Genomic DNA, 18,872 nt, shown 5'->3' with positions numbered 1-18,872 from the left:
TTTTTCTGTGCGAAAATATGGCTTTGAGTGTTTGGAAAAATCAAGGATAAAAATAGACCCAGCAACATGAATGACTAAGACCGATCTGAGAATATCTTCTTAGGCCCTTGAGATTCGTCCTTCTAGGGCAGTGTTGCATTTCCGTGGGAGTTTGGCATGTTTCCTGAAGTTTCTGGCATTCCGCACAAGAAACAAAATGGACTGAATGTTTATGGCAAAAAAAAGTTAGAGCAAGTGCATGACAGGAAAACGTGAGCACCTACATGGACATTTTGAGTCCATGTATTGCACTTCTCTAAAGTTATTATACAGGACACTGTAGACAACAAGAGCAGATTCAGGTTGCCTGCACGGCAGACTACAACATCATCATCACCCAAGTCTCACATATATTGTGCAGAAATATTGGCTGAATATCTTTGTTTCATTCAATGTCAGGAAGAAGTATACAATTACCTTGGGGAAATGTATGTTTGTTGTGTTTGCGCGGGTTTATGTGTGTGCAAAGAACATGGGCTTGAGTGCAGTTTCAAATAAGTGGTCCTTAATGCTAACTGCCTGTATTCTGTACACATGAATGCACGCACATATGCATGCACAGTTCTCCTGACAGCTAGTTTGGTTTTCATTAGTTTCAGTACTATGCATCATTATTAGGTTTTGGGAAATTTGAATAAACACACCACTGCAAATTCAGGGAATTAATCACATTCATTGCAAAAAGTCACGCAAATTTTTACCACAATTCGAAGCAAAATGGCGAGCATTCAATATAATAGTATGTATACGTTTTATTTTATTTTATTGCCGGCATGAATACTGTTGCAATAAAACAGTTTGTATTTATAATAAATACTAGCACCCGTGGATTTCATGTCTTCGTATGCTCGGAATTCTTTGTTTGTTAAATCGAGAGAAATTGATTAAAGTTAAATTATCAGCATTTGTGGATCCACTGATTAAGCGAGCTGTACAGATTTAAAGACAGATTGAATCAGTGCAGTGATCTTTCTTTGGACTCTCTTGTTCCCTCCTCTCCCCCTTTCCATACTTGGCCATGCCTTTGTTGCTACTCTCTGATTGGCTGAGAACGACCAAGTGTGGTGACCCGGATATAGATGAGCCGCTTGCCCCCCTCTTCATGCCCCCGGTTGAGGAAGTGAATTCGCTGACAGGGCTGGGCTCGGACGCACAGGCGAAGGAAAACAGCAGCTCGTCGGAAGGGGCGAAATAATAACAAAACGAAGAGGGCCGGTGCAAAATCAGCGACACAAAAGCTAAACAAAGCGCCAGAATTCATTCACTTCCGAGAGCGACACCGAGAGCTGCAGACATGGTAAGTTCGGGAAATGGGACAGGAGGAGGATTTGGGGAGGGAAGCTAAGTTAGCTCAGTAGCTAACTCGTCAACTAGCTAGCTACCTAAGTAGTTTTAAAATGGGGTGCAGCGACGCGGCAACGTACCATTTTTGGGTGAACGCTGCTTCACTAAATTGCTGGCATGGTTAAAGACCATGGGCTGTTTGTGTCTTAACTGCCTCACCAGCTACAATGGATAGCTCGACAGGTTATGCTGGCTAGGTCTTACTGTCGAGGTAGTTGTCAGTCGTGTTTATTAACGCTACAGAAGCTGGTGGTGTTGAATGTTTGCAGAAAGTTTGATATTGCGCGTCCACAAGCAGATAACAGCAGCGAGTTTTGTGACCAGCTACTGCTTGCATACTTTGACGAATGCAGTTAGCATTTAACTAATATGGTTAACGTCGGTAGGCTAACTTATCTACAACCTTATAAAAGCAATAGCAGCTATCGTGGCAGTGGTATGCATCAGTGTCTCATTTGTGCACCGTATTGCTGCAAGTTGCAACGAGATCAAACAACGAGTTACACTGTTTACTTTGGTGGACGGTTGTTGCTATTGTTACAATATTCGTTACATATTCTGTTGTCCGACACATAACTCGGATAGTGTGGCAGCTGACTGGTGAACACTGATTAAATGCAACAATGTATTAGCCAAGAGATTTCAACTATACAGAAAAGTAGAAATGCCTGTATGTCGGTGTTGCTGGAAATTCATGTTATTTGGCCATTTAGACAGGCCATGTTTTAAACCTCCACCTGTTCTTACTATGTCCTCTTGCTGCTGTAAGAAAGTATGAAATATATTTATTGAAAACATAAAAATAGTTAAATTTGTATCAAGTAATAATCCAAAATGCACTATGGCGTGGTGTGCATTTGTGAACATAATTCTTAATAAAGCTGCCACAACTCAAAATGAAATGTTCAGTATATTATGCATGTGTTATGAAGAAAACACATTAAATTTAGCTATATAATCACCTCTGTGTCCATCCCTCTTGAGCCTCATTATGGGTTTGCGCTCTAGACAGACACACATGCACATGTGCAGTTGTACACTTCCCCTCACTCCCCAAAGTTACTCAGCTGAGAATGTTTACTTGAGGGGCAGACGAGTGCTTTTTTAACACTGGGGAAATGCAGGGGTGACACAGGCGATTCGGTGAGGGTTGTGCGCGTACCTCTGAGTGAGCGGACACTACCTGGGGGCCTGTCTGCCTGACGCGAGTGTGGATGTACGGTACAGACTGGTTTGGTTGTTCTGGTTTCGGCTCTGCTTCTGTTTGTAAGTGAAATAAGTGGAGTGTGTGTGTGTGTGTGTATGCAATTGGTGTGCGGAAAATAATTAATGCTTCTGATATCTGTTAGATTGCCCTTCCAGTGTATGAGAATTGTGTGTGTGTGTGGGGGGGGGGTGTATCTTTTTTTTATTTTTTAATTGGCATATCTGAGTGTATGTTCAACAATCTTGATGTAATTTGCTTGATATGGTGCAGGCTTGCTGACTCTTGACCAGTGATGTCTTGTTGACTATAACTGGTGGCCTTCAGCAGGATCTGCAGCATTGGTAGGATCTGTTAAATGGATGATGGTGTTGTTCATGTCACAGTATTTTTCAGTTTGCGTACGTTTTCTTTTTTGTTCCAGAATGACCAGCAGTTGGACTGTGCCCTGGACTTGATGAGGCGTCTGCCGCCACAGCAGATTGAGAAGAATCTCAGTGACCTCATCGACCTGGTGAGTCAGTGATTGGTCGGTTGAGGGAGAGTTTTTTGAGATTAGTTTAGCCACTGAGTGCCGGGTTTCACAGACACGGATTAAGCTTCGTCCTGGACTAAACCGAGTTCTGTCTGGAGAATCTCCATTTATTTTAAATTGAATTTAGCCCGGGACTAGGCTTAATCTGTGTCTGTGCCCTAAAGGAGAACATTAGTCATTTTTATTTTTTCAGTGTCATGAACATTGTTGGTTTTGGTATTTTCATTGGATATGTTGATGATACTGAAAAAATTAAAATCCATCCATTATCTATACCCACTTACCCTGGGCAGTTTCACAGTGATGCTGGGGCCTATCCCAGCATGCTTTGGGCGGGAGGTAGGAATACACCTGGGACAGGCCGCCAATCTGTCGCAGGGCACACTCACCATTCACTCACACACGCATACCTATGGACTATTTTAGAGTCTCCAATCAGCCTACCTGCATGTCTTTGGACTGTGGGAAGAAACCGGATCTATTGATCTACACCTTTCAAAAATTTTCTCTTTGCTTTCGCGTTTTTATGTGTCTTTACTCGATTTCGTCTGCTATTTGTCTGTCTCCTGAATGCTATAATGTTACTTTGTCTTTGCATTCCCTCTCCTTAAGTCCTGAATATTTCTGACCGTAGTAATTTGCCACCTTTACCTGGGCTGCCAGTTTGATCTCTGCATTCCGCTCTGATGACCCACTTTGTTTTCTTTCTTTTTTTTTTTGTTAACAGTCAGGATCATTTTCTCACTGCACCACTAGTTCTGCTTTTTCTGTTCTCTGTATGTCTTCTGGGTCAGTGTCAGTCCTGTTCTGTCATGCCTGCCTGCGTTTTTGGCCGGTTTTGTCGGCACTGGAAGAAGAATGCGTGGCTCAGTTATGCACAGACTGACAGAATGTCAGGTGGGGTTTGGGGGGCGGGGGGGGGGGGATGAAAGACAGGGAAAAAAATTTCTGGGTGTTTTCACCTTGAGCGAGGTGTGTAATTCTGAACCCCTCCCCCCCTCCCTCTTCCTCTGTTATTTAGGTTGAGACAGGCCACACAAGCCCTTAAGATAATATATATACATTAGAGTGTGCTGTGTTGGTAATGGTTAGGGTTATGGTTATGTATATTAGAGTGTGTTGTGTTGGTGCGGGTTAGGGCTAGGGTGATACATATTAGAATGTGCTGTGTTGGTGTGGGTTAGGGAACTTAGGGTTATATGTTTCAGAGTGTTGTGTAGATGCGGGTTTGTGTTATGGTTAGATATATTTGTGTGTGCTGTGTTGGTATGGGTTAGGGTGATATGTTTCTGAGTGTGCTGTGCTGGTGTGGGTTAGAGTTGTATGTTTCAGAGTGTTGTGTAGATGCGGGTTTGGGTTATGGTTAGATATATTAGTGTGTGCTGTGTTGGTATGGGTTAGGGGGTTATATGTTTCATAGTGTACTGTGTTGGTGTGGGTTAGGGCTTGGGTTATATATATTAGTGTGCTGTGTTGGTATGGGTTAGGGTTATATGTTTCATAGTGTACTGTGTTGGTATGGGTTAGGGCTTGGGTTATATATATTAGTGTGCTGTGTTGGTACAGGTTAGGGTTATATGTTTCTGATTGTGTTGTGTTGGTGTAGGTTGGTGTGTTATTTAGGATAACACAGGCCACGCAAGCCCTTAAGATAGTATATATATATATTAGAGTGTGCTGTGTTGGTGTGGGTCAGGGTTATATATATTAGCGTGCTGTGTTGGTGTGGGTTTGGGATAGGGTTATATATATTAGTGTGCTGTGTTGGTGTGGGTCAGCGTTATATATATATTAGAGTGTGCTGTGTTGGTGTGGGTCAGGGTTATATATATTAGCGTGCTGTGTTGGTGTGGGTTTGGAATAGGGTTATATATATTAGTGTGCTGTGTTGGTGTGGGTCAGCGTTATATATATATTAGCGTGCTGTGCTGGTGTGGGTTAGGGATAGGGTTATATATATTGGCGTGCTGTGCTGGTGTGGGTCAGGGATAGGGTTATATATATTAGTGTGCTGTGTTGGTGTGGGTCAGCGTTATATATATATTAGCGTGCTGTGCTGGTGTGGGTTAGGGATAGGGTTATATATATTAGTGTGCTGTGCTGGTGTGGGTCAGGGATAGGGTTATATATATTAGTGTGCTGTGTTTGTGTGTTCAGGTGCCCTCCCTGTGTGAAGACCTGCTGTCCTCTGTGGACCAGCCGCTGAAGATCGCTCGTGACAAAGTGGTGGGCAAGGACTATTTGCTCTGCGACTACAACCGTGATGGAGATTCCTACAGGTCAGTTTCTGGATGCACAAATGGACATATTTACGTATTAGTCTGGGATATATAAACACAATTTTGTTCATTTAAGAAAGGTCCATTAATAATTTTAGATATATACAGTATGGATGTGTGTGTGGATGTGTATGTGTGTGTGTGAGTATGCGTGTGTGTGTGTGTGTGTGTGTGTGTATGTGTGTGTGTGTGTGTGTGTGTGTGCGCATAAGGGCTGTAATTCCTACATGGATCACTGGCTGTGGATGTCAGTACCCTTAAATTAAAGCTTTAAAGACAGTTTACAATGTAACCTCATATTCATCATTTCATTTCAAATCCAGTGTCTTGGAGTACATAGCCAAAATCAACAAAAAATTGCATCGCTGTCCGCACACTTATGGACGGCGCTTTGCATGCATTAATGAACCTGTCGCGTACCCCAGGTCCCCCTGGAGTAATAAGTACGAGCCGCCAATTGACGATGGCGCGATGCCGTCCGCGCGACTGCGCAAGCTAGAGGTGGAGGCCAACAACGCCTTCGACCAGTACAGAGACCTGTGAGTATACCAGTACATAAACCTGTGAGTATACCTGTGAGTATACCGGTACATATACCTGAGAGTATACCAGTACAGAGACCTGTGAGTATACCAGTACATAAACCTGTGAGTATAGTAGTGCATATACCTGTGAGTATACCGGTACATATACCTGAGAGTATACCAGTACAGAGACCTGTGAGTATACCAGTACATAAACCTGTGAGTATAGTAGTGCATATACGTGGATCCGTGACATTACCTGAGAGTATACCAGTACAGAGACCTGTGAGTATACCAGTACATAAACCTGTGAGTATAGTAGTGCATATACCTGAGAGTATACCAGTACAGAGACCTGTGAGTATACCAGTACAGAGACCTGTGAGTATAGCAGTACATATACTCGTGAGTATACCAGTCTAGATCCTACAGAGACCTGTGAGTATACCAGTGGTATACCTACGTTACACCACACCACATTACTGGAATTTATCCAGTGCAACTTTCAACCAGAGAACATGAAGTGCATGAATCAGGGTGAAGAGCAACAGTAACCCCAGTGGTTGGGAGGGAAATATTCTGAGACTGGATATGTGAAAACCTGGGATGGTCTGTGAACTAATTAAGCCTGTTGGGGAAAATTAGCAGCACAGCTAGAACTAACCCCTGATTATAGAGATGTGCTAGTGGTCTGGGGAAGGGGCTGAGTTGTGGTACACTGCCAAACCGAAAGGTAGCATGGAAAACGACACATTTCATTTATAACGGTCGTGTGGACCCGTGCTGTCCTGTGTGCTGTTTGCTGACCGTCGGACCCGCCCTTCTCGGCAGGTACTTTGAGGGGGGCGTGTCTTCCGTGTACCTGTGGGACCTGGATCACGGCTTTGCGGGGGTCATCCTGATCAAAAAGGCCGGGGACGGCTCCAAGAAGATCAAAGGCTGCTGGGACTCCATCCACGTGGTGGAGGTGCAGGTGAGGGGGGGTCAGAGGGGGTTCGAGGGCGGGGCTCTCGCTGTGTTTTAGTGCGACGGGCGTTTTTAATCCTCCCCCCTTTTTTTGTTTGTGTTTTTTATGCACAGGAGAAGTCCAGCGGGCGAACGGCGCACTACAAGCTCACCTCTACTGTGATGCTGTGGCTCCAGACGACCAAGACGGGGTCTGGCACCATGAACCTGGGGGGCAGCCTTACCCGACAGGTAACCCGCCTGCGACTAACTCGCCAACCCATACGTAGCGCCAAGCAGGGTGAAGCACGGCGGCCATTTTACATCAGAGTGCTCGCTCCCATCAGCTGGACTGGTATTGCGCTGATTACTAACTGAGGAAGCGGGAATTTGGGCAGGGATTTGGTGAGGCCTGTGTGCTCTCTGACTGTGCTGACCAGGGGTTTTGCCAGGCAGATGAAAGCATCACGCTTGCCAAATAGGAATTCTGAATATCTTTAAACCTTTGACAAGTAGACTTTTTGGAATGTTTTTTTTTTATTTTCTTCAAAATTCTAAGTCAGTGTTCTGGAACTCCATTTCTTTCAATCACCAGCAGAGACTGTTACATCAGCACTAGAGTGTTCAGTTGAGAACATTCTAATCCCGTACGTGTGATCTCAGAACTTAAAGGGTAAAAGGAGTTATGTTATGCCTCCCATCTGCGTATCAAGAAAGCAAGCCTGCATGTCCAGACAAGACAGGCATCTGTTACACAGACACGCAATGAAAAAGTGTTTTTTTTTTTTTTACACAGTTTATATGTCCGCCTCTGGTATCATCACAGAGAACTTATTAGCAGACAATCGCCAGGGTTCCGAGGCACTCTGTTTTATTTGCTAGTTTTAATAGTTCTTTTTTGTGCCATTTTTTTCCAGTTCAGGCTGAGTGATACAGAGGCACTCCAACCGACAGCTGCAGTAAATGATCAGAAATCCTGCCCCCAGCCGAACTAAAATGTTTGAAACCTAATTCAGTAGATCCCTCTCCTCAAGAAGAACAAGCCTGCCGTACTGGCTTCCCCAACATTATGAATAGAAATAAAACCACAGGAGCTTTAAAAAATAAATAAATAAAATAAAAAATGTTAGTAAAACATTAGATTTTGAGCCATGAGCCTTGGGCTAGTGAGCTTGCAGAAGCATGTCCTGTCATGAAAATGCTCTCAAAAGGATTGACGGTATTTTACTGAAATTTGAAGTCAGCTATATCAACAATCCGGCCCTAAATCATCACTGGTCTAATCAAAACACACAGTGGTGCAATAGAACTTGAATTCTGTTTTTAAAAATGTTCCGTTCTCACAAAAAAGAGGGGAATTTTCTACAGTTTAAAACTTGCTGCAGTGATCGGTCTCCTTGTTAGGAATATATATGAGCCCTATGGGTCATTAGCATCTTGAAATGGCTGTAATGAGGTACTAAAAATGAAGCATTGCTCTGCATTATAAAAAATCCTTATTTTACAAGTGCATTGCTGAATAGATCCGTTATGGTGTAATAAAACTTTATAATAATTGGCTGCCATTAATTAACTCTGAATCATTGGGTCGTAGTAGAGTTGAACAAGGTTTTACTCTTTTTTTTTTTCCTTCTTCTTTTTGGTCTGATTGTTTTATTTCGCTGTCTGCCATTATGTCATGTCGCCACATGTTGAAAGATTATGTGAAGGTCTGGGTTTTGTTTTTCTCTGTATACATATATTTACAGAGTTTTCATTTATAGCTTTTTTTATATGAAGCTGACTGTACCGCAAATTGACCTCTGCATTATAACGATGTCGTAAATGTTCATTTTATCCCCTCCGCTCACTGGTTTCCCCCTGCTCCCCCCTTCTTTCCTTTAGATGGAGAAAGATGAGACGGTGGGAGAATCCTCCCCTCACATCGCCAACATTGGCCGCCTGGTGGAGGTGAGCGCCTGACAGTTCTCTCTTCAGTTCAGTTGTGCGTTTTCCCTCTTCTGGGGGTTGTAGTTTATATTCACAACCATATATCTCGCTCAGGCTTTACAACAGTAGTGTCCCAATTCCTTCAGTCTCAAGAGTCCATTTTCAGATTTTTACGATGATGTTTATGATGAATTGGTGGGTACATTCTATGGGAGTGACCCAACATATTGAGTTTATGATTGTTGACACTAAAGATGAATGTATCAGGAAGTTTCTCTTGGACTGCCCAGGAAACGTTCTCCCTGTGTGCTCATTGGTTAATAAGTGGTCACTGATTGGACCCGCTGTTGCCGTCTCATCCTTTGGGGTTCCCGAGTCTGTTCCTGGGCACATCAAACACAGTGCCGTTCTCTGACCTATAACGGGACACGTGTACTGCAGACCTGGGTCAAATACGTATTCGTTTTGGATTCAAATACTTTTCTGTGCTCTATTGATCTTGCCTGGTGTAATTGAGCCTGCCAATATGACCAGAAGGCAGGGTTTGCACTTTTTGAGGGTATTTCATTGGTTCCAGTACACCAGACAAGATCAGTAAAGATTCGTAGAAAGGTATTTGAATCCGAAACAAATATGTATTCAACCCAGGTCTGATGCATTGCCATTTGTTATACTGCAATACAGTAGTTAGGCTTTTTTCTGTCACGGTTTATTTTTGCTATTAGCAGGTAAAGCAGATACTTCCTGAATCTGCAACATATCACGTTACATTGCTCTGTTTTTTTTGTTCTGATAGGATATGGAGAATAAGATTCGCTCCACCCTAAATGAGATCTACTTTGGGAAGACCAAGGACATTGTTAATGGACTGAGGTACAGACTGTATAATGCCTCACTGCACTGTATTAATATGACATTAGTATTGGACTGCTGGGTATGGTACCATGAAGAATATATTGAAATGTCCAAAGATATGCACGTGCACAGACACCAACACAATAGCTGAAGTCAAAAGAGTAGACGTTATGAAAGAATGAGACTCCCACGCTTGATGTAATGCTCCAAGATTATATCAAAATAATGATTATATCCATAATGATGAAAACTTGCTATAGCTGAAACGTTAACACTGTTGCTGGATTAAAACTTTAATCTTGGAGCATTATATCAAGTGTGCAAGTATCATTCTCTAATTTATTCTGTTTTATAGTACTCTGTAGAACCTTATCATTTGACTGTATGAAATATTGTTGGATTTGTTTAAAAAACATCAGATTCTCATTAGACTAAACTGCTACACACTGTTAAATATATTGAAATGCACTGCCAGGAGTGTACTGCATTGGCTACACATAGTGTGTACAGTGTGTTTTATATAGTACATATATAGTGCATTGTGTCTTTTTGACGGTGAGAATTAACCAGCAACTTCTAAATGTTCCCTGGAAATTGAAAGCATTGAACAGATAAGAATAGCATCTGTCATGACAATGGACACAGTTTTTAAAGACTGTTCATTAATTGCTTTTACAGTGCAGTGTGGCTTGGGGCACTTCATTTGCGTGAAATTGGGGAAACCTCCTTTCTTTTCAGTAATGTGTACCATTCACATCTGTGTGCTGCCCCCCACATGTTCAGGTTAACATGAATGTTTCCTTATTTCAGGCAATGTCAAACCAGTTAATTTAGGTTCCTTCAACTATTGTACATATACAGTCTCTCTGTTCCTTATCTGGAGGAGGCTATTATAACTCAACCATCCTCTGAACTAGGGCTGCCCAACCCTGTTCCAGGAGATCTACTGTCCTGTAGGGTTTCACTCCAACCCTGACAAAGCCACACCTCATTCAACAGCTAGAGAGCTGAACTGCTAAGTAGTAGAATCAGGTTGTGGAAAATTAGGGTTGAAATGAAAGCAGGGTGGTTTATCTCCTGAAACAGGATGGTATATCTCCAGGAATGGGATAGAATATCACCAGGAACATGGTTGAGCAGCCCTGATTTAGAGGACTGTTGTGTTATAATAACCTCCTACAGATAAGGAACTGAGAGACTGTATAGATACAATAGCTGTAACCTAGAAGTTAATCTCTTTGTCTTACGCTTGATCACATCCTACTACTCTGTTTTCTGCATTTCGTACAACATTGTTTTGCTTTTGTACTTCCTTCCTTTTCGTGCCTGCCCCATTTTTTCCATTTAATTTGCCTCTCTCCTCATCTCTCTACATTCTTTCTCTCCTGTTTCCCCTCCTCGTTCCCCCTCTCCTTTCATCCCTCTGTTCACCCCCTGTGCTCCAGATCTATTGACTCTTTGCCCGATAATCAAAAGTACCGGCAGCTCCAGAAGGAGCTGTCTCAGGTCCTCACCCAGCGGCAGATCTACATTGAGGCCGACGAGTAGGGCTGGAGGTACAGCCTGAGTGAGCTCGGGCACGGGGCTGTGTGCTGGCATGGGTTGGGCATGACCTTGGCATGACCCTGGCGCACTAGGCGAGGGTCACCATGTCTGTACGCCATCACTGACTTCACGAGCCGTGACTTACGAGTGTATGAGGGATTGTGCTTGTGGATTTGAGGAGTTTTGTGTGACTCGCTGGAGGGTTAGGGGGATGGAGTCGGCGAGTTTATTGGGGTTCGTCCCTGGGATTATGGTGTGTAGATTCCATGGATGTCTGATGTCCATGATGTCTGTCTAATAGAGATTAGAATCTGTACATCACGATCCCTGAATGTGGGCACAGTATAAGGCTTGTGTGCGTGCGTGCGTGTCTTTGGGGAGGATGGACTTACCGACACAATGCCAGTTTGAAGTCAGTGTAAACTTAATCTAAACAGTCGATACCTCAGTTTTGCAGAGAGGTTACTGACAGTACTAAAGCAGCTTGGCTGAGATTTTCTGCATGTTGGTTGTTGATTGAAAAGCACTGTGATACTGATATGACCCCAGCTAACAGAAGAGTCACTCACAGAATGCCCCTTTACACCTACTAAAAGGAGTGCAGGTTGAATGGATTTTTTTCCTCTTAGGTTTGAACCTGCCTGCATGGAAAAGGAAATTATGTGTCATATATGTGGCCATTGATAGTTGATATTCTCATCTTCTAAAGCCAGCAGATTACTTCTTGCTTTTTCTCTCACTCTCACTCACATTTCCTTCCTCTCGCTTTGATGCTTTTTCGCTGTATCTAATCGTTTGGAGTTGTACAACACAGATGTAAAACTCCTCTTTCTCGCCTTCTGCCAGTCTCTAACAGTGTGAGTCATCAAGGCCGTGGTTAACGTTGAATCGCTTTTTTTAACGGAAGGTGACCGACTCTCTTCTTCTTCCTTTCAGGAGCGTTCAGACAATGGCTGACAAGTCGAAGCAGGAAGCCCTGAAGAATGACCTAATGGAGGCACTCAAACGCAAGCAGCAGAGTTAGATGCTCTCTGTCTCTCTCTCTTTGTCTCTCTCTCTCTCTCTCCTTCTCCTCCTTTCTGCATCTTTCTTCCATTTCACTCCTCACATCTGTGTCCCTTTCTGTTTCTGTCTCACTCACTCGCTCCATCACTCCCTTTTTCTCTGTCTCTCTGTCTCAGTGCTGCACACTCTGTTCGTCGGTCTGAAATCAAAAGAAAAGGCATTTCATTTTCCAGATTGTTCCCTTTCTCTCTCTCCTGGAAGCATCTCACCTTCGAAAAAAAAATCTTCGACATCCACTCTCCATGTTGTTACTGTTATGAATATTAGTGTTATGATTGTTAATTATGATATACATTTTGACAACAATGTTGATAACCCCTGAAGCTCTTTCACTGTTGGCTTTTCACAAGGGCACGTTACAAAAGAACCACCCCTCTGCCCTACACCCTACCTCTTTTTCAAGGTTAAGCGGAAGGGGAATGCAATCAAAATGGCTGACTAAAGCAAGGGCTGGGTGGGGGATTGTGCTGATAAGTACTGGTTATCATTTTCAGCAACTATTTATTTTCTATTCTTATATTGATTATATATATATTGTAATATTGGTGTTATCTCTGTCCCCCTCCCCCCCATCTCCCTGTAATAAATATATTTGTTACTCTTCTGTAAAGAGGTTGGGGAGGCATTCACTGGCTTTTTATTGATGCTATTGCTATTACTCTTATTATCATCATAATTGTTTTGATTGGGCAGCGGTTGGTGCTGTGTCCCTCTGTCGTTTTACGTCAAGGCTTAAGGAAGGGGGGCAGACATGGAGACGGGAAGATGGGAGAATGAATGAACAGATTTGTTTATTACCTTGTCGTTTCTCATCCCTCTCTCCCTTTTCTGTTTTTTTTTTGGGGTCGTGGATTCTGTTTCTGTCTTGCAGGAAGCTTTTTGTTTGTTATTATTTTGGTTATATTTTTAAGTTGTTTGTTCTTTTTTTTTTTTTTTTTTGTAAAGCTTACAGTTCATGTTGTATTAGAGCCTCCAGCACGATTAAAACTTATAAGGTGGTCAATAGACCTGGCCTGCATTGTCTCCTTCATGTTGCCTGGAACATGTTCTATGTGGAGTCTGGTTCAGAGTAATTAAAAAAACATAAGACATGTAGTAATTATAATTACATTAAACAGCCGTGTGATTGAAGAATTTATTTTTACATTTTCTGGAACAATGGCGGTATTATGGTCACGGAAGACAACACGCAAGTTGAAATAAAATACATTATCAACGATATTCACTTGATGTCTTGAACCCTTCTCATGCATGTGTCAAAATTTACGCATGCAGTGTATATGCAAAGCTGCAACTTGGTGAATAGGTGTGAGTGACTAAACTTGGAACGACTAAAGTTAAGTATTTCCATCTCATCTTAATCAGCTGTAGGTCCTAGTTTCTGTTATGTTTGTAATCCATCGCCAAGTATTATTATTATCATGGAACCACTGTCAATACCTGACTTGGAAAAGCAACAATTATCCGAAAAAGTATAGTCAACCTATAAACTCCCAAAAAAAGAAAAAATGGTTTGTACATTCAAAGCCACTAACCTTGAACTGTTTGTATACCTTCAGTTACAAGATATCGTAAGCTTTTTGAATGAGGGATCGAGCTTGGGGCTTTATTCTTTAAATCCGTTTTGCTTATTGTTTATGATATGATCAACTTTCAGATCTGGAAAAATATGTTGAAACGTATGAATAACAACTAGCCAGTCAAAAATAAATAGAACGAATGTAAACATAGTCCTACGAAGCGGATGTGACGTAGAACAACGGCGCCTTTCCGGATTCTGAGAGGACACAAACTGGTGGGGTATGAATTACTTTCATTTATTGTTTTCGTCTTCAGTTATAGAACGCTACTTCATTTTGTTTTCTCTACAGAAGCCGTAGTAATGTATGATTATATGATGTGAAAATATCGCACACTTGAAAATAATACACGAAAAGTACCGCTAGGTATATTAGACTTGCTTAGGCTCGCTAGGTTTTTGACATTCCTAGCCAACTAGTCAAGTCTAGTTAGGGTCGAAGTTCTCATTTTAAAAGTTATATTAGCTGAATAAGCTTAAATATGTTGTCTATATTTATCTTCTTGCTAGGTAACAATTGGGCACTGGCTATTTGAATTCCGCATGTATCGTCTGTTGTTAGATACCTGACTAAAACCGAAACCAATGCCCACCCACAGTACGACAGCTGTAGCCGTTCGTTTCCGTTCAGAATATGAAGATGGAACTGCATACTTAGTTTCAGTCGGCTTCACGTTTTTGTGAAAGCTTTTCATTGCTTGGCTAATCAACTAATGTCCATTCTGCGAAATTGTGGAGAGCTCATTGAAACAATTTAGGCCTAACTAATTTCAAGTGTGATTGCCTACCAACAGAGCGATGACATGCACGCTAGAGAAAGTGCTGGGCGATGCCCGCACACTGCTTGAACGGCTCAAAGAGCACGACACGGCGGCGGAGAGTTTGATCGAGCAGTCGGGAGCGCTGAGCCAGAGAGTTCACAGCATGAGGGAGGTGGGGAACGCGCTGCCAGACAAGGTAAGAAGCACATTAGACCTAGAAGTAGTAGTACCTGTTGTCAAAAACGTGTCGAGTTCCAGGTTATAACAGCGTCGGTTAAGAAGAGCCGAATCTAAGTATAGATGAGTAATTGGGGATTTGTACTGTATTCTCAGTACCAGGAGGACAGTTCTGAACTGAAGGAGTTCTCCAAGTACAAGCCGCACATTCTGCTGACCCAAGAGAATACCCAGATTAAAGAGCTACAGCAGGAGAACAGAGGTGAGATTACTCATTTTTGTCCTTTTCATTGATATATCGACCTGTCTCATTACTCCTGTGTTTCCTTGCATGCGATTTATTGTGAGACACAGGTTTTCTTAAGTGCTTCATTAGCAGAACAAGGGCTCGTTCAGGTTTCCACGCGACTCGCGTCAGGCTGAAGAAGATTTGGAATGAGTGATCGATTTGATCGAGTTCAGAATCGATCAATGAAGCTCGTATTCCGATTTGACTCCCGATTTATTTGCTCAATGCATTCCTGAATGGGCAGAATGCCATATTTGCGATGGTGTCACCGTTAACGCAGTCCTCTGAGCTGGAGCGGTAACGATGAAATTAACCCGTCCGCGTCTTCCTGTGCCAGAGCTGTGGCTGTCTCTGGAGGAGCATCAGTACGCACTGGAGCTGATCATGGGCCGGTACCGCAAGCAGATGCTGCAGCTGATGAAGGACAAGAAAGAGATGGACACCCGGCCCGTGCTCAGCTTGCATGAGGACCACGCCAAGGTCTCTGCTGTCTTTCACGTCATGGTTTGGTGACACGGGGGTTCCCACACGTCCTGGAAAACCAGGAGGTTTTTTTATTGGGTTTTCCGTGCCGTGATTGAAATCCACTTTTTTGACAGAAAGTTGCATGTTCAGATCACAGGTGGTTCTTTGCCATTTTATTTTAATGCACTTACACCTGTGTAAATGGACAGCAGGCAAGATTAAAGGTTTGTAAATGTAACATCACCTGCTGAGCAGATAGATAATACAAAGAAAAAGATGTACATGTATATTTGTGTGATGACTGAAAAGTTGTTTAATGTGTTGTTCGTTTTCTGCCCTCCCACCATCTGAAAACTGTGTCTTCATCATACATTGCTTTCTTCACCCCCCCGCTCCCCAGGAGGTGCAGAATCAGCTGGAGCGTATATGTGAGATGGGACAGGTGATGCGGAAAGCCGTCCAGGTGGATGACCAGCACTACTGCACCGTGAGGGAGCGGCTAGCCCAGCTGGAGGTAAAGCGCTCGTATCTTTGCGAGTCAAAATATGTGCTCTTAGTGTAACATCCTGCTACATCTTGGGATTGTCGGGTTCACGTAAATTTTGCAGTTGAATCAATATGCGGCACATAGTAACTTTAAAACGTATCATGCAGGAGTACAGGACATGCAATTTAGGCAGTCTTAACTTTATTTTAACTGATTTGTACCTGTTTTCTGGATCTGGTTACAGTGCATTAATTCACTTGAAATGGCCTCTACTTTACATATTATTGTTAGTGCATCAACCAGCTGCCATCTTCAGCTTCTTATTGCTTCGACTAATGAGTTTAATCCAGAATACACACGCACTTTCAGTATCAGCTTGTGCTCACTTGAGCTATAGGTTAGTAAACAAATCACTTTTAACTAGTCTGATCCCAAAAAACATTTAAATGCATTGGTGTTACATCAGAAGGTGGAATACTAACTATGAAATGTCAAACTTGTATTTTGTTCTTAATCTTTCATACCTTGGATTCATACTGCTCTTCTGGTTTTTATGAGTTGACGATCATTAAATGCAGTACTCTAAGGGCCTGATTTACTAAGACCTTTAACAAGTGCAAAACCTTTTAGCACACACAAACCTAATAACACAACCAATGACTGTTGCAAAACAAATACCGTGACCAATCGTTGGTCATGTTATTGGCTTTGCGTGTGCTAAAAGGTTTTGCCCATGCTAAAGGTCTTGCCCACGCTCAAGGTCCTAGTAAATCAGGCCTTCAAATTTTCAGCAGTATATGAAGATCTGGGCATGAGTTGATTAAACTAAAAAAAATACCATAGTTTTGTGATGTTACGCACGCGCTCATTTTGTGCTCTCCTGTGCTTGGTCGTGTTGTTTTTTTTTTTTGTGCAGATTGAAAACAAGGAACTGCGAGATCTTCTGTCCATTAGCAAGAGCTCCCTGAAGTCACAGGTGGAGGAAGTAGCCCAGACCCAGACCCAGGCCCAGCAGCCTGAGCCGGACCCCAAGCCCGAGGCAGAGTAGTGGGGCAGCGGTGGGCGGAGTTTTGAGCGTAGTGGGCACAGTGAGTCACTCCAGTTCTTCAAGGGCCATTTAGCCTGACGTCCTTCCTGCCCTCGGTTACTCGGGTTTAGAACCGCGTCCGGGAAAGATATTAGATTTTATTTTCCCTTCATAGCTCCGTATTGGTCATTTTTCCAAAGTATCCCAGCGGTCCAGGGACTAGGCTGGTTTTTGAAGACTGAAGTTTACCCCCTCACTAAGATCCCCCCCCCCCCCCCCCCCCGTGAAACTGAGTGAAATACCAACAATGGATTCTTTAATTTTGTAAGGAAGAAATTCACTTTCACAAAAAGAATATTACTAATACAGCAGTTGTCTTATCTTGGATTGTTGCTACCTCTTGGTTTCTCGGTCTGTCTTAAATGGTAAATGTTAAAAATTAATTGGACATTGTTCTACTGTTTAAGCTTTGAAACTTGCTTAAAATCCTGACGGCAGTTTTTCATCTTGGAATATAAGTGACATCTTTGTTTCCTGGCCCTAAGAACATCAGAGTTACCCATAATTTACATTAGCGTGTTATTATATTTAGTATGGAAGTGTCCTGATGTATTTATGCTCCTTTATGCCATTTTGGTTGTAACACAATTGGTTTCAATATGAAAATGTCTCTCTGTATGAGTGCAGGTCCCAGTTCTGGACCGTTGCATCTAATTTTGAGTTTCAAAAATCAGGAAAAAAAAACATCCAGTGAGCTCCCCGGTGGACTACCATTCTGAGACCTGGAACATAGAGGCCTTTGAACAGTTACATTGTGTCCTTATCCAGCATGTCAATCATAACCTGCCAACTTACCGAACCAATCATTTTAAACGAGAAAAATAAGCTGAAAATGAGCATAGCTGTCCAATCTGCAGACCACATTCACTTTTTGGTTTTTACTGTACAGGTAGTTTCAGTGTCTTTACTTTTAATGTGTAAATAATTTGCCCAAGTACTGTTATAAATAATTGTAATTAAAGTCAATATCTCTCTGTACCATACAGCTTGGTACTTGACGTGAGAAGTAAACCTTTCTTGGTTGTCGTGGGAAAACTACTAGATATTTGTTATTTTCGGTGCGTTACTTAATGGAACACTGTCCTTTTTTAGAAGGATGCACAGTTGTTTTTAAGCGTCATATGGTGGGGGAGGGAAAAATATAAAGAGCATTTTATGGGGTGCATGAACTGTGAAGATCGAGAATCCTGATACACATTAATACTCACATTACAGCCTTAATGTGGTTCTACACAAATAAAGCACAATCTCTTACAGAAACCTAACTGCCGCCAGTAATGTTTGGCTATATCACTTTTTTTAATGGCAGATTTTGCTGAGGTGATGCTGTGGGAAAATACAAGATGCATGACCTTGTTGCCTGAGTGAGAGGGGCGTTTCATAGTTCTTCACTTCCATTTTAAGAAAGCAGACGTGACCAGGAAGAAAATGGCTGCTGTCACACCCTGCAGGGCTCTTACTCTAACATTTTTTTTCCGAGGGACACGTGCTCTTAGGTTGAAAGATTTAGGAGTGCACTAATGCATCCCAATTAGTAGATGTGCTCCTACATTATTTTTTTTCCAGTTAGCGCACATCTATTTTCAGGAGCAAATGCTCTTAAAATGGGAGCACTGTAGAGCCCTTGCATTGACTGCCACAAAAGCAGTACAAACTAAAATGTATATGCCTATCCTTTAAGCCAGTGTATTTTTAATATTTCAGTTTGCCACATGACAAACATCAGTCCTAGGTCTTATAAAAAAACAGATTATGTCTTTATA

General features: G+C 42.4%; 2 protein-coding genes across 6 annotated transcripts; both read left to right on the top strand.

Annotated features, from left to right (window-relative positions):
* The first annotated feature begins 1,133 nt into the window (after window positions 1-1,133).
* On the top strand, window positions 1,134-13,269 carry LOC135235306 (F-actin-capping protein subunit beta). 2 transcript variants are annotated; one of them, XM_064300653.1, is made up of 10 exons: window positions 1,134-1,336; window positions 3,012-3,101; window positions 5,280-5,401; window positions 5,827-5,940; window positions 6,757-6,898; window positions 7,006-7,122; window positions 8,755-8,820; window positions 9,596-9,672; window positions 11,100-11,210; window positions 12,136-13,269. In XM_064300653.1, exons 1-9 carry the CDS (start codon window positions 1,334-1,336, stop codon window positions 11,200-11,202), a joined length of 834 nt encoding a protein of 277 aa, XP_064156723.1. In that variant the 5' UTR covers window positions 1,134-1,333; the 3' UTR covers window positions 11,203-11,210; window positions 12,136-13,269. The 2 variants fall into 2 exon arrangements, with proteins under 2 accessions (XP_064156723.1, XP_064156724.1); XM_064300654.1 differs by lacking the exon at window positions 11,100-11,210 and having other exon boundaries at window positions 1,136-1,336.
* A 642-nt stretch (window positions 13,270-13,911) lies between these two features.
* sike1 (suppressor of IKBKE 1) lies at window positions 13,912-18,087 on the top strand. 4 transcript variants are annotated; one of them, XM_064300656.1, is made up of 6 exons: window positions 13,912-14,064; window positions 14,638-14,800; window positions 14,938-15,043; window positions 15,408-15,550; window positions 15,936-16,049; window positions 16,939-18,087. In XM_064300656.1, exons 2-6 carry the CDS (start codon window positions 14,642-14,644, stop codon window positions 17,068-17,070), a joined length of 654 nt encoding a protein of 217 aa, XP_064156726.1. In that variant the 5' UTR covers window positions 13,912-14,064; window positions 14,638-14,641; the 3' UTR covers window positions 17,071-18,087. The 4 variants fall into 4 exon arrangements, with proteins under 4 accessions (XP_064156726.1, XP_064156729.1, XP_064156727.1 ...); XM_064300659.1 differs by having other exon boundaries at window positions 14,027-14,059; XM_064300657.1 differs by lacking the exon at window positions 13,912-14,064 and adding an exon at window positions 14,085-14,210.
* Window positions 18,088-18,872: the final 785 nt, after the last annotated feature.

This window comes from Anguilla rostrata, chromosome 11 (assembly GCF_018555375.3).
Source record: "Anguilla rostrata isolate EN2019 chromosome 11, ASM1855537v3, whole genome shotgun sequence".
NCBI lineage: Eukaryota > Metazoa > Chordata > Actinopteri > Anguilliformes > Anguillidae > Anguilla > Anguilla rostrata.
The sequence above is the reverse complement of the archived record's forward strand: the minus strand, read 5'-3'. Positions and strand labels throughout refer to the sequence as shown.

Coding starts and splice junctions, on each gene's coding strand:
- LOC135235306 (XM_064300653.1), top strand. Junction 5,941..6,756: donor TTCGACCAGTACAGAGACCT/GTGAGTATACCA, acceptor CCTTCTCGGCAG/GTACTTTGAGGGGGGCGTGT. Junction 9,673..11,099: donor GACATTGTTAATGGACTGAG/GTACAGACTGTA, acceptor CCTGTGCTCCAG/ATCTATTGACTCTTTGCCCG.
- sike1 (XM_064300656.1), top strand. CDS start 14,642: ATGACATGCACGCTAGAGAAAGTGCTGGGCGATGCCCGCACACTGCTT. Junction 15,044..15,407: donor GCTACAGCAGGAGAACAGAG/GTGAGATTACTC, acceptor TTCCTGTGCCAG/AGCTGTGGCTGTCTCTGGAG. Junction 16,050..16,938: donor AGCGGCTAGCCCAGCTGGAG/GTAAAGCGCTCG, acceptor TTTTTTGTGCAG/ATTGAAAACAAGGAACTGCG.